Source organism: Amaranthus tricolor, chromosome 8 (genome assembly GCF_026212465.1).
Source record: "Amaranthus tricolor cultivar Red isolate AtriRed21 chromosome 8, ASM2621246v1, whole genome shotgun sequence".
Classification (NCBI taxonomy): domain Eukaryota; kingdom Viridiplantae; phylum Streptophyta; class Magnoliopsida; order Caryophyllales; family Amaranthaceae; genus Amaranthus; species Amaranthus tricolor.
Window position 1 is genome coordinate 15592690 of NC_080054.1, and position 12501 is coordinate 15605190.

Here is a 12501-nt window from a genome sequence, read left to right on the forward strand (position 1 = left end):
AGATTTTTCATGTAAAAATTTAAAATCAAATGCTTATAAAAAGTGCTCGATGAATAGTGTTAAAAAAAGCAAATGAGAGTATTCATGTGAATTGAAGCGAAGTATATTATCCTAAATATTTCTGAATAACCATTGAATTATCTACTAAATTTCTTGGGTTTCACTTTCTTTTCAAATGGCTCATAAGGCCGTAATTTAAAAGATAGTAATCGAGTTACAAGTACTTTAATTAATCATCTACTTTAGACTAGCTTTAATTTAGACTAGAAGAAAAGCTAGTCCAGACATTTCAAGTGGCTCATTGGTCTTTCACTAGAAAAAAATAAAGACCAATTGTATCACCCGTGGGAGAGGACCTCTTAAAACTGTTGGGCCACGCATAACACTTTTCCACAATCTCAAAGCTAAGTGAATTGGGCAATGCACTTGCCGCACCATGAACGTTTCCATGAGCTTTGGTTGATAGACGGGCCTCCAGTCCAAAAGATATAGGACACACATAATTTCTGATGCTCAAATGCGCTTCATTTCTAACACTACAATGTCCCCTGGTAAGCAACAAATAGAGGTTGTAAGCTGTGAAAACCTAGAACATTTGTACCAGAAAATCCAGTATAGTACCCAGCTGTAGTATATAAATTATCTCCATACTGCATTGTTTATTGGCTGAGCAGTAATTAGTAAAAATTGGAGGTGCCCGTTTAATGATGAAGCAATTGTAAAAGTACTGGGAAGACGCTTGAGTTTGGATGTTATCTGAGTTTATAGGATATAGTTGAGTAGGGAAGCAAACTTCAAATTTTTTGAACGACTGGTCTGCAGAGACATTTTCACCTATCATAACAGGAGACTCCCTGGTTGACAGGAGGGGGATATTGCCTCCAACTTCAGCTGCAATCTGCGGATCTTTATCCTGTGCTAAAACCGACTCTTCATCGGAATCATAAAAGTCCATTTCATTAATTAACCTCCTCCTCTTCCTAGGTGCTGGTAATTTATAAATATTGACATGAGAATGTGAAAGAGATTTGATTCCCTCGTTGTTGGAAGTTATAGAACCTGAACTATCAGGTTCCTCCACAACTGGAAAACTCCTATTTTCTTGCTGTTCATCTAGCACATTTGAATTAATTTCAGAAAGAGATTGCTCAATATCATCATTGTTAGACATGATCTCCAGACTAATTTCTGGTTCTTTGGTTAGCTGCTGACGACACAAAGTCATCTCCGGCTTTTTCTGTAAATCATCATGACCACTCTCCAGCTTATTCTGTGATTTCACATCATCAACAATCTGCATAATTTCATCAACATTCTCAGGCTTTGTCTTAACACTTTGATCATCAACAGTCTCCAGCCTCGTCCGTAGATTTTGATCATCAACATTCACCAGCTTTGCCTGTAGATTTTCAACGACATTGTCTAGCTCTGTCTGTGAATGTTCATAAACATTCTCCAGCTTTTTATGTAGCTTTTTATCATCAATAACCTTAAAGGAATTTAAATTATCGGTCTTCTGGCCTGTTAACATTGAAGGTTCGGAAGATTTCTTGTTCGAGGCATCATCAGAGTTGAAAACAGTTCTCTTTTTCCTTATTAGAGGAGCTAGTTCAGAACCTGCCACCGTTGTACAAAGTGTATATCGTGTAATTTCATTTTCTTTTAACTTACCTTGATATCTTGTGCCAGTTTCATCTTTCCCCTCATCCCAATTAAATGCATTATTAGAACTTGATGTATTCTCATCCAAGTTAGCCTTTTCATCTCCTGCTTTTATAGCCGTGCTTCCCAAACGATTTGCTTGTAAGTTTATGCATTCACTCTTCCTAGAGACTAGAGTGGGCTCAGGCTTTCTAGGAGCACATTTCTCACTATACAATTTATTCTCATCTAAGTCAGATTTCTCATCATCCACCTTTTTATCTATGTTTCCCGCACATTTTGATTGTACAACTTTTAGGGAAATCGAATTTTGTTTCCAGTTTTTTCTAGCTTTTCTTCGCAGCGCCTCTCGATTTGCTTGTAAGTTTATGCGTTCACTCTTCCTAGAAACTAGAGTGGACTTGGACTTTCTAGGAACACATTCCTCACAGGACCAAACAGCTTCATCATCGTCAACAATGGGACGACCATCTACACAATACCTGTCAATAATGGGAAGATAAAAGGGACAAAATAGGTATATCATCAGTTCAGTTGAACCTTATCTAACTCAGTTCATAACATTACATCTCCAGATGTCAAGATACCATCAGCAAAATAAATAGTGCAAATGATTCAACAAAAACAATACTCCAAATATATGCAAGTGTCACACACTCATGGAGCAAAAATACAGTTAGGGACATAGTGATACGGTAAAGGGGTGATGTGGTTATCGTGTAGCCAAATTTCGGCCTAAAACATGAAATATTGCTTGAAACAGCCCATTACATGGTTTTTTTTGTACACCTTTACGATATAGGTAATATCGGCTTAGTAAATTTGAAATCCTTTACGATATGACCCAAATGATACGGTACTGCCTTGTTTTTCGCTATGCACACAACTTTACGAAAGGCAAAGAGGTAAAGTAAGGATGAATCAAGGTAGCAGAGGCAGTTTGTGAGTTTGCCAGCACTCTCACGCTTGATGCTTCCGACTTTATTATATCACATCAGTTTTTTGCATGCAATATTTGCTATTCCATACAATGTCATTAGTGCATACCCCCTTACATACTAAGAAGTTGCCGCAAACCATTTAAACCCAAAAAGTTAGGGAAGCAATCTCTCTGGGGCAAAGGGAGAATGCTCCTCAAGTATAAATGGAGAAAACTTTTGGAGTTCTATGAGATAATGCAATATGCAAATTCTCCTTATATGAAGAAAGACATAGATTGATGGTGATCCCAACGATCCATCTTGGGCGGTTACAAAGTGACTTTTAACTATGTAAATGGAGGCTTTGTGTATGGAAGAAGAAACATAAGAAACATACAACGATGGCTACATGAGTCGTTTAACTCCAATGATCATCCTCAACAACTCTAGCAATCATGCATAAATATTCTCTTCTTGCACTCAAGTTTTTTTAACTACCATAATAATATTCCTTCACAACTTTGTTCACTCCAATCATCTAAATCCAACTCTTCTTCAGTCTCCCTCTTACTCTTTAAAACTCCCTAAAGTACTAACCCACTGTCTTGGCGCATTCTCTTGGGTGTGGTTGCAGTTACACATATACAATTTTAAGTAAACAATTTACTGTCATCTATCCTAAATGTTTACATTTCTCAATTTCCTTTTTGTTATATATTCATCTCAAATTCTACCTCTTAAGATATGCCTACATATCATCTTAACATACACATCTCGCAAAGAAGCCTGCCCTTATCTTCTTAGTATGATCCTTTCTAAATGTCCAGCATAGCCCCTATTTTAACATACACAATTATCAATGAGGCGCAAAACCCTATTCTACCAATCGAACAAGCAATGTAAAACAATCTTCTTTCAACTCAATTTCCTATCAAAACCTACAATATTGGAGTATCTTGTCTCTGAGAGAATCTTTAAACAGTCATGCTATGAACACAAGAGTTATAACAGAAAAAAAAAAACAAAAAGACGCCAGAATTTCAACTTCAAATATGTAAAAGAAAGTAGAGTACTTGTAAAGAATTAGCAAATAAGGAAATAGAAGTAAACGAAACAAAAAGGGCATAATCACCGATGAACGGCAACAATGTTGCACTGCTGACAGTAAATTAGAAGAGCGGGAAAACCTTCCACACCACACGTGTAACAAAGCACCATCGGAAACAAACAACAATGAGATTATTGGAAGTTGAATGAACTTTCTTGTTCTTTTGTTGAAACACTTTTAGAGAGGTTTATTGTCATTTAATCTAGTCATTTCTGAACAATAACAACACAAATAGAAAACAAGAACAAATAAAAACAATAAAGAAATGAAATAAAAGGCAAAAATATCGATTAAAACCCTAAATAAATAAATGACGAATTGATTAAACCTGCAATAATGTGAAGGAGAATGAGTTGAATGGCGAATTCACTAACACTACACCGAAACGTTTCTTAATGATTTAAGGAAATCACAAAAATTGTGTTAAAGAACAAGATGGAGAGAGTTTACAAAGATTTGAGGAAGTTGCAAAAATGGAGAAATTAAAGAAAACTTTGTTATATGATGGAGAGAGTTTACAAAGAATAAGTTACTTTGTTATATGATGAAATGCGCGTCTACCAAATATGCAAATTTTTTGAATTTTTGAATTTATATTTTTCTAAACATTGGGTCAACCCACACTTGATGGTGTCTCCGTTGAAACCGTAACTATCTAAGTTTAAATCATGCATATTTGTCCACCTCTATTGTATCTTTCGTTGTAATAGAACATTATTATTAAAATAATGGTAACGTAAATAATTTGTAATGTAAATATTAATGAAATTTACCATTTCGTTCCTATGATAATGAAATATTAATCGTAAAAAAAGGTTTTTATCTCACAATTTTTCAATAGTACTTACTAACACCTCTCTAAATGAAAATACTTTGAAATACGTATTTGTGAAGAAAATTAGATAATTGATGTCAAACAAACATGCCCATTAAACTTGTTAAGAAATTTCTCACCAAAATCTCCGTCCCTCAACAGGCGAAGGGAGAAAGTGGTTGTTACTCTAAGAAAAAATAAAACTAAAACATAAACTCAGATGTGTGATATAAACTTTATTTTTATAAAATCATTTTAAAACATTGTGCTAAAGACAACTTCAAATTTTTTGGAACTACCAATCCAGCTATAAGTACTTTGACTTTTGAGTCGGTTCATATGAAATCAACTCACATTTTGGGACGTAGCTCAACTTTTAAGCGATTAAGATTAAGTAATTTTCGAATTTGAGTTATTTTCACCACGTACAATTTACAACCTACGTCAATTGTTAAAAATTTAAGAGTATAATGAGTTGTTCAGGATGAGCCTGTGACCCACCGGTAAACTATCGGTGTTAATCGGCTCTATTTTGGATTCATTGCCATGTTCATTCCAAAGCAAGTATACAATATGTTCTTTATGACTTATATGCAAAAGATGTTTACACTTTACAAAAGAATATGCACTTGTAATGAATGACAAACTACAATTTCGATACTCATGTACATTCGTAATCTTTATGCTCTAACAGGAAGACCATAATTGTGATATGTTCTGATCTTTCCATCAAAATTGGCTGTGACTATAACAAGCCCCCATGTTGGACATGGGTTCTTGGATTGACTAAAGGTCGGAAGTAAGTGCTCCGGCCATGTTGCTGCCCTCTTAGATGAGAACAATTTAGACGGACGCACTATAGTATCCGAGTTACTTGAAACCTTTGGTGTTGTTTCGGAACTAGACCAAGGTAATGCAACAGACACACCTTTAGAGCTAAAATGTTCACAAGAACGATTGGATTTCAACCGTCTTGAAGATGATTGAATTTGTTCTTCATGATTCCATAGATAAACGCGTGAATCTTGTCCAATCGAAATTATATGTTTTCGGTTTGATGCAAATGAAGCTGATGTTTGGCTTCCTGACTTGGGAAGACCTCGAAATTTACTGACAACTTCCGTCTTTTCAAGAATACGAAGTTTAGAATCTTCCGTCATAACCATAACTTTTGAAAAGTCCTCTGGGTGAAACTGTGAACAGAAATAACAATTGCCTTAGAACAATTTTAACAAAATCTACCAAAATTGTAAAAAAATTAAAAATATAAAATTTGTATTCAAAATCATACTTGTATTCCTGTAATCCTATTTGTACATGATCTTTTTTTGCTTCCAAGTAAAAGATGTGCATTGAGTTCAAAAAATTCTCCTACAACAAAAGAAAACAAAATAAGATAATTGTTTGCAAAGCAGAAGTTTTTGGATATCATTCTATGGAATATGTAGTACCTTTTGTCTCATAGAAATAACAGCTGCCATTCAAGGTTCCCATGTGAAACGCCTATATGCACAAAGAATATATAAGACCATTTAGTATCCGATTTCGAGGACTAAAAACCGAATTGATTTGAATAAATAGTATGCTAAACTAAACCGGACTAGCTTACTTGTGCATCAGGTTGATAGCATACGGCTGTAACTGCATCTCTGATGTCGACCCAATCAAGAACGCGTTGATTTGATACTCCCCATATACGAACTTTTCCATCAATTGATCCGCTGATGAAGTATTGATTGTTTATGGGATTGAACTGAACACATGTCACTGATAAAAAAAAAATAGAAAATAAGCTTCAGGATCATTCAGATTCTGTAAGTTCGTTGAGACATAAAAATGACTGTTATGAGTTATGATTAGTTCAGATTAGCGCGTATTTACCATAATCTGTATGATGGAAAGTACTAAGACATGTGTTTGATCCGATTTTCCACAATCGAACAGTTTTATCCATGGATGATGACAGAAGAAACTGGAACACACAAAAAGTTGTACTAATTTAGTTTAAGATATTCTACAACTAGTAAAATGATGTCTATTCTCAAAGATTTATAGGTTTTTTCCTCCAAATTATGATAAACTACAGTAAAACAGTGCATTTAATCACATGAACTCCTAATCTATGTGAGATTAGGTTACATATATTGGTTCCTCAAAACCCGCGTAGATCGGAGCTATTTAGTAGCATCGGATTTATTTTACTCGGACCCTTTATTTTGCTTTACGCATTTAATCACATGAACTACTTGATGATCGGACATTGGTATAACACTTGGCCACTTCATTTTATGCATAAAATTGAATATTTTAGACGTCCAACACTTGGACATGTACCAGTATCCGACATCAGTACTCGAGTGCAAGTAACATAGCATCGGAATACCAAACAGGATTTACTCAAACTGAATTATTGTAAGAGATTTACTAAAACTTACATTGGATTCAGACCAAGCTAGATCTAAAACATCAGCTGTATGACCATGAAATTCTTGCACAGGAAACTCTTGAATATTGAACATTTTGTCAGGAATAACAACAGGTACTTTCACTGTATTTTCATCCTTCTTAGGACTATCTGTTGATTCTTCTGGAAACTTCTCAATGGATGAATCAACAGAGTTAACGCGCCAAACACGAACAACTCCATCTTCACCAGCAGTAGCAAGATACTGACCATCTGGACTGAATTTCATAGTCCATATCATGCCTTTATGAGCTTCAATCTCTTGTACTTCAAACAATGCACTTAATTCCTTTAACTTCTTTTCATTTACTTTAACTTTCATTCTATTTATCTCAAATTTCTTGGTTTTTTCTTCATCTTCCTTGCTTTTATACCCTCTTTTTTGCTTCTTCATCATTTCCTTCCACCAATGCCTAATTTTCTTGTTTATGGATTTATCACCATTATTATTATTATTATTACTAGAAGTTGATGGATTATCATCCTCATTTTTACCCATACTTTGCCTAATTTGATGGTCTTCATCATACACATTAACATCCACATTGCATTCCCTTTCATAAAACACTTCATTATCAGTAGAAGATGATGAACATGAGCTTGAAATATCACTACTTCTTTCCATCATCCTTTCCATCCCATCATCATCATCATCATAAACATCACCAAGATCATTATTACGCTCAAATGAAGAACAAGAATCAATAAATCCCATTTCACGTAAGAAAGAGGAGCGCCTTTCTTTAATACTCTTAGGTTCATTCATCCAAAAATCATACCCAAAAACCCCATTACCAGAAGTATCATGTTCAGGTGATAAATGATGATCCAAAGAATCAAAAAACAGATCTTCTGCCCCAACACAATTCACCATATCCTGCATGGACATAATTTAACATAAAAATCCAATCTTTTTCAATCTCTTTTGTCTAATATTTGTCTCACAAATTTCTATATTAAAACCCACAAAAAATCCCTGCAAATCCCAAATTCTTAGCCTGTTTATTCCACTAAAATCAAGCATAAAACTGTTAATATAGTGTAACTCGCACAGTAAAATGTTTAACACAACAAATATAAGTAATTAATAAAAGGGTTTGTTTAGGACGAGGTTTAATAACTAATTAACAATTAAGCAAAACCCAATACTAAACAAAAATATTAATCAAAAGCAGAGAGAAAATTGAAAAATTATATAAAGACTCTGTGCATTTTAAAAAATTATGATATTTTTATCAATTTTGTATCTTAAAACACTTAGTATATACTACATCATTAAACGTTAAGGCCTTCAACTTTTTGGGACCCTATACAGTCAAACATGTTAAACGTGATCAGAACTTTCCTTGTGATTAATATAAGTATGAACCCAAACATTAAAATTTCGAATAATTGGTGGGTTTTACCTAGGAATTCAAATATTTAATAAAAAAAGCACCGACTTTCCTATGATTAAGGTAATGTGCTGAAAATACAAGAGTCAAATTCCTAAAAAAAATCAATAGAAAAATAGAAAGCTTACAACTTCACCACAATGTTTGGAAGTACTATGTATTGAGCCACTAACAGAAGAAATGAGTTGAAGAGGGGAGACTAAATGGCGGAGGAAGGAAAGGGTGAGCAATGATCATTGATCATGGAGTAAAGGAGATGCAATAATACAATTTATATAGTCAAGGATTGTTTATTAACAACCGTGTACAAACTTTTAAAATTTAAGACTATCATCTTCGACCTACCAAATTTATTTTCTTTAAATATGTTAAGTTGCCTTCGTTTTTTTTTTGACTTTATTACCCAAAATAGAATATTGTTTCTTTTTAAGCATTTATATAAAAAAAATTTTTGTAGTAAATGTAAAATGTAGAGTGTACAAAATTATTGAAAATTTTGTTGAGAGGTTTTATTGGTACACCCAAATTAAACATCTTTTATAAGAATAAAACGAAAATCTTTCAATCATTAGTTAAACCTATACTTAATTTCGTGTAAAAAAATGTGTCAGATACTCACTTTATCCATTCTTATCACTAAAACAAAACTTGGTAGAATGACTAAATTTTTTGATTATCATTTTATAGTTGGAAAGTTTTGACTGAATATACTACTACGTTGTGTTAGTCAGAATTTTCAATTAATTATCGATAAAAATCATGTTACTTGGAAATTTTGAAAAATTTTAAATGGAAGAGGGAGAGAAATTACTCACCCTTCATTTCTGACTATTTTTCTACTAATTTTCGATCTAAATTTGGTCTAGAAAGAAAAAACTATATATGAATAATTATTGATTAAATTTCTGCCAAAAAAATCTTTTTTTTATGTAATACTTTAAGTAAATTTATTTTCTGCCTTTATTATTTAATTTTTAATCATCCATGATGAATTTAAAAATTTTATTTCATTTTAAACTCTATGCGACAAACACTTTACTAATATGATTAAAAATAAAATAAAAAGACTAATAATATACTAACATGACAAATAGGGTTGTGCATAAAATCCGATCCGAAATATCCGATTCGGATTATCCGGTTTCCAAAACCGGATAATTTTCCTATTTTTCGCAAACCGGATAATCAGGATCGGATACCCGACCGATTTTAAAACCGGATACCAGATCACATATTTTTGGAAATCGGATATCCGGTTTAATTTTTATTTTTATTTTTATTTATTTTTTTTATAAATAAATTGATGATGGTATCTCATAAGCTAAACTTGGATTGAATTTTAATATATTTATTCCTTGCACATTCTTTTTTTTTTTCATGATTGCTTTTACTTAAACCAATGAGCAAAATATAATGTTATAATTTAATTTTCTTTTTCTTTTATGACTATTTAAGCTCAATATTTTTAGAGAGTTAGTATTTGAATTTTATATAAAAATATTATAAAAAATAGAATAAAAAACGCATGGTTGAACGAAAAAAGGACATAAATAAATAATAAAAAAACATTCTAATAAAATCAGGTATTCGGATTCCACTCGGATCACATTTTTGGTATTTAAAAAATTGGATATCCGGATTTGCGGATACGAAAACACCCCTAATATGAAAAATACTATATTATACTATTACGACTAATATTATACTTACACCGAACGAATACGACTAATATCCGACTAAGTACTTGTTAGTCGGAAATTCTAACTAACTTTTCGACTGTTAGATGTTAGTTGGTAATTTCGATTGATTTCCAACTAAAATGAAATACTGACGATATTTATTCCGACTTCTAAATAATCGAAAATTAGTTGGTTAGGCCTATATCGACTAATTTCTGACTATTTTGGTTAATCGGTAGAGGGGTTTTCTTTGTAGTGGATATTCTTCATATATCATTTTAATCCGTCTTATTAAATTTGTGTAATTACCATATTTGGATATAACCCTATCGATAATATTCCACCAAACTCTAATTTATTTGTCCTTCCTTCATTAAAAACAAATAATCAATTATTAGCCTTTAAAAAAAATGACCCCACCTATAAACCCTACTAAAATACCCATATTTTTATTGTTTTTAATCTCTGTATCAACCTTCTAATGAGCAATCTTAGAGAGACATATGAGTAAGTTGTATGCATAAGGTAAACAACTTAACAAATTGGATTACTAAGAACATATAATTTCCTCCATGTTTGATTATGTTTTGTATCATGAATAATAAAGAATGCTTCATTTATTAATACTGTTATTTACTTATTTGTACTAAATTTTTTATATTTGTCAACTTTATATTTATATTCTCATCATGTTGTATTTGATATAATCCAACTGAAAGATAAAATAGATCGCCTACAAATTAAAGTTACTTGAAGGACGATTAGCAAACAAGCTAGCTAGAATCAAAGCATGCAACAGTCAAAGCAAGTTCATGGCATATTTTCAACATTAGCTTTGCTTTAGTGATCACAAGAGTGTCGAGCAAGTAGGAGTAATTTTTAGGATGGCTAGGGCATGCGTAAAGATAAGGCATTGGTGAATCATTAAGGAAGATAGAAACAAACATGTATCTAAGTCAGGACTAGTGGGGCAATGGCCTTAGGCCCCATATTTTCAGAATCTGATTTACTAATTTTTATACTATTAAAAAGATTTAAATATATTTAAAAGAACTAAAAGAGTGAATGATAAACGTGTTAGATGGTTATAATTTTACCGATGTAGAATAATTAGGGGAATATGAAATTAATAGATGATAGTTGTCATTTGTCTGATAAAAGAAAACTTTTTCAAGGGGATGTCACTATACAATTTATACAATTAAAAATTTTCTAAACTTCTTTAAATAAAATACTGTTAGAATATTCAAATTTAGGCAACATATTATTCTCCATATAATTTGATATATTTTTTGATGTATATTTAGGAATTAGAATATTCTGTATATTCTTTTCTAGGAAACAATTCTTGTATATAAAGATAGCTATGAATGAATGGAAAAAGAACACAGAAAACACAGAGACTCGATTTGTCTCGAAATCAAACTCGATTTGTCTCGAAAGCATGGTATCAGAGCCAAGACGTTTCTGAGGAGAAATCGTCTAAGCAGCTTCATCTCTTACCGGAAAAATTAAACCTTACCTTAACGGAAAAAATGGAATCAAACGACACCCTAATCATGCCAGACCAACCTGTCACAATGGGGCAACTGTTGCAACTGTTTTCACAGTTAAACACCAACAAGCCACCTCCACCACCACCCGAAACAATCACAAACACCACCACAATTTCGATTCCCACATTCTCAATATCAGAAAAGTTAACCCACCAAAACTACACCATGTGGTCCAGGTTGATGTAATTAGCCCTAAGTGGTCGTGATCGGCTCAACCACATCATCGCCGATCCACCACCACAAACGGACCAAGAGTAGAGCCAATAGACTAGGCGAGATTCAATGGTTATCTCATGGATAATCGAAAGCATTCATCCGGATCTGGTCAACCAATTCATCGATTTTCCAACCGCAAAGACCTTTGGAAGGGGATCGAAACGGTATATAGCAGTGGCAGTGATGGTCTCCAAATCTTCGACCTCACTGTCAAGGCTAACAAAATCGAGCAAAGGACTGATACATTGGAAAAATACTACAGCAACTTAATAACCTTGTGGAAGGAAATCGATAGAAGGCAACCAAACCCGATGAAAGATCCAGAAGACAAAATAATTTACAATCAATTAATCCAGAAAAACAGATTATATCAATTCCTTGCAGGGGTAAATGAAACGTTTGACAAAGAAAGGAGAGACCTTCTTCTTCAAGACCCATTACCCACTGCAGAGGAAGCATATGCATGTATAAGGAGGGAGATAATGAGAAGGAGAATCATGAAAAAGGATCCCTCATCAGAGTTAGATTCATCGGGCTCAGGGGGCGTATTTGCTGTCAAAGGGAGATCGGACAGATCTTACCGGAAAATCGACGAAAAAAGCCATCTGCAATGTACCCACTGTGGTGGGATGAGACACACGAAGGAAGAGTGCTTCAAACTTGTGGGATATCCGGAATGGTGGCCAGA

General features: G+C 33.3%; 2 protein-coding genes across 3 annotated transcripts; both read right to left on the minus strand.

The window, feature by feature from the left end:
• Positions 1-116: 116 nt before the first annotated feature.
• LOC130821335 (uncharacterized) lies at positions 117-4012 on the minus strand. Its single transcript, XM_057687041.1, has 2 exons — positions 3715-4012; positions 117-2144 (listed from the first exon to the last, which is right to left on the minus strand). The coding sequence occupies exons 1-2, from the start codon at positions 3798-3800 to the stop codon at positions 587-589; spliced, it is 1644 nt and encodes a 547-aa protein (XP_057543024.1). The 5' UTR covers positions 3801-4012; the 3' UTR covers positions 117-586.
• Positions 4013-4981: 969 nt separating this feature from the next.
• On the minus strand, positions 4982-8615 carry LOC130820851 (uncharacterized WD repeat-containing protein C3H5.08c-like). Of its 2 annotated transcripts, XM_057686391.1 has the most exons (7): positions 8491-8615; positions 6940-7845; positions 6386-6476; positions 6114-6271; positions 5956-6007; positions 5796-5875; positions 4982-5697 (listed from the first exon to the last, which is right to left on the minus strand). In XM_057686391.1, the coding sequence occupies exons 2-7, from the start codon at positions 7840-7842 to the stop codon at positions 5185-5187; spliced, it is 1797 nt and encodes a 598-aa protein (XP_057542374.1). In that variant the 5' UTR covers positions 7843-7845; positions 8491-8615; the 3' UTR covers positions 4982-5184. The 2 variants fall into 2 exon arrangements, with proteins under 2 accessions (XP_057542374.1, XP_057542373.1); XM_057686390.1 differs by having other exon boundaries at positions 6940-8604.
• Between the last annotated feature and the right edge of the window lie 3886 nt (positions 8616-12501).

What these genes read in the sequence shown, in the direction of transcription:
- LOC130820851 (XM_057686390.1), bottom strand. Translation starts at nt 7,857, where the DNA reads ATGTCCATGCAGGATATGGTGAATTGTGTTGGGGCAGAAGATCTGTTT. An exon ending in TAGCTTGGTCTGAATCCAAT is followed by an intron (nt 6,477 to 6,939) that starts GTAAGTTTTAGT and finishes TGTGTGTTCCAG; the next exon opens with TTTCTTCTGTCATCATCCAT. An exon ending in TTATTTCTATGAGACAAAAG is followed by an intron (nt 5,876 to 5,955) that starts GTACTACATATT and finishes CTTTTGTTGTAG; the next exon opens with GAGAATTTTTTGAACTCAAT.
- LOC130821335 (XM_057687041.1), bottom strand. Translation starts at nt 3,800, where the DNA reads ATGGTGCTTTGTTACACGTGTGGTGTGGAAGGTTTTCCCGCTCTTCTA. An exon ending in AACATTGTTGCCGTTCATCG is followed by an intron (nt 2,145 to 3,714) that starts GTGATTATGCCC and finishes CATTATTGACAG; the next exon opens with GTATTGTGTAGATGGTCGTC.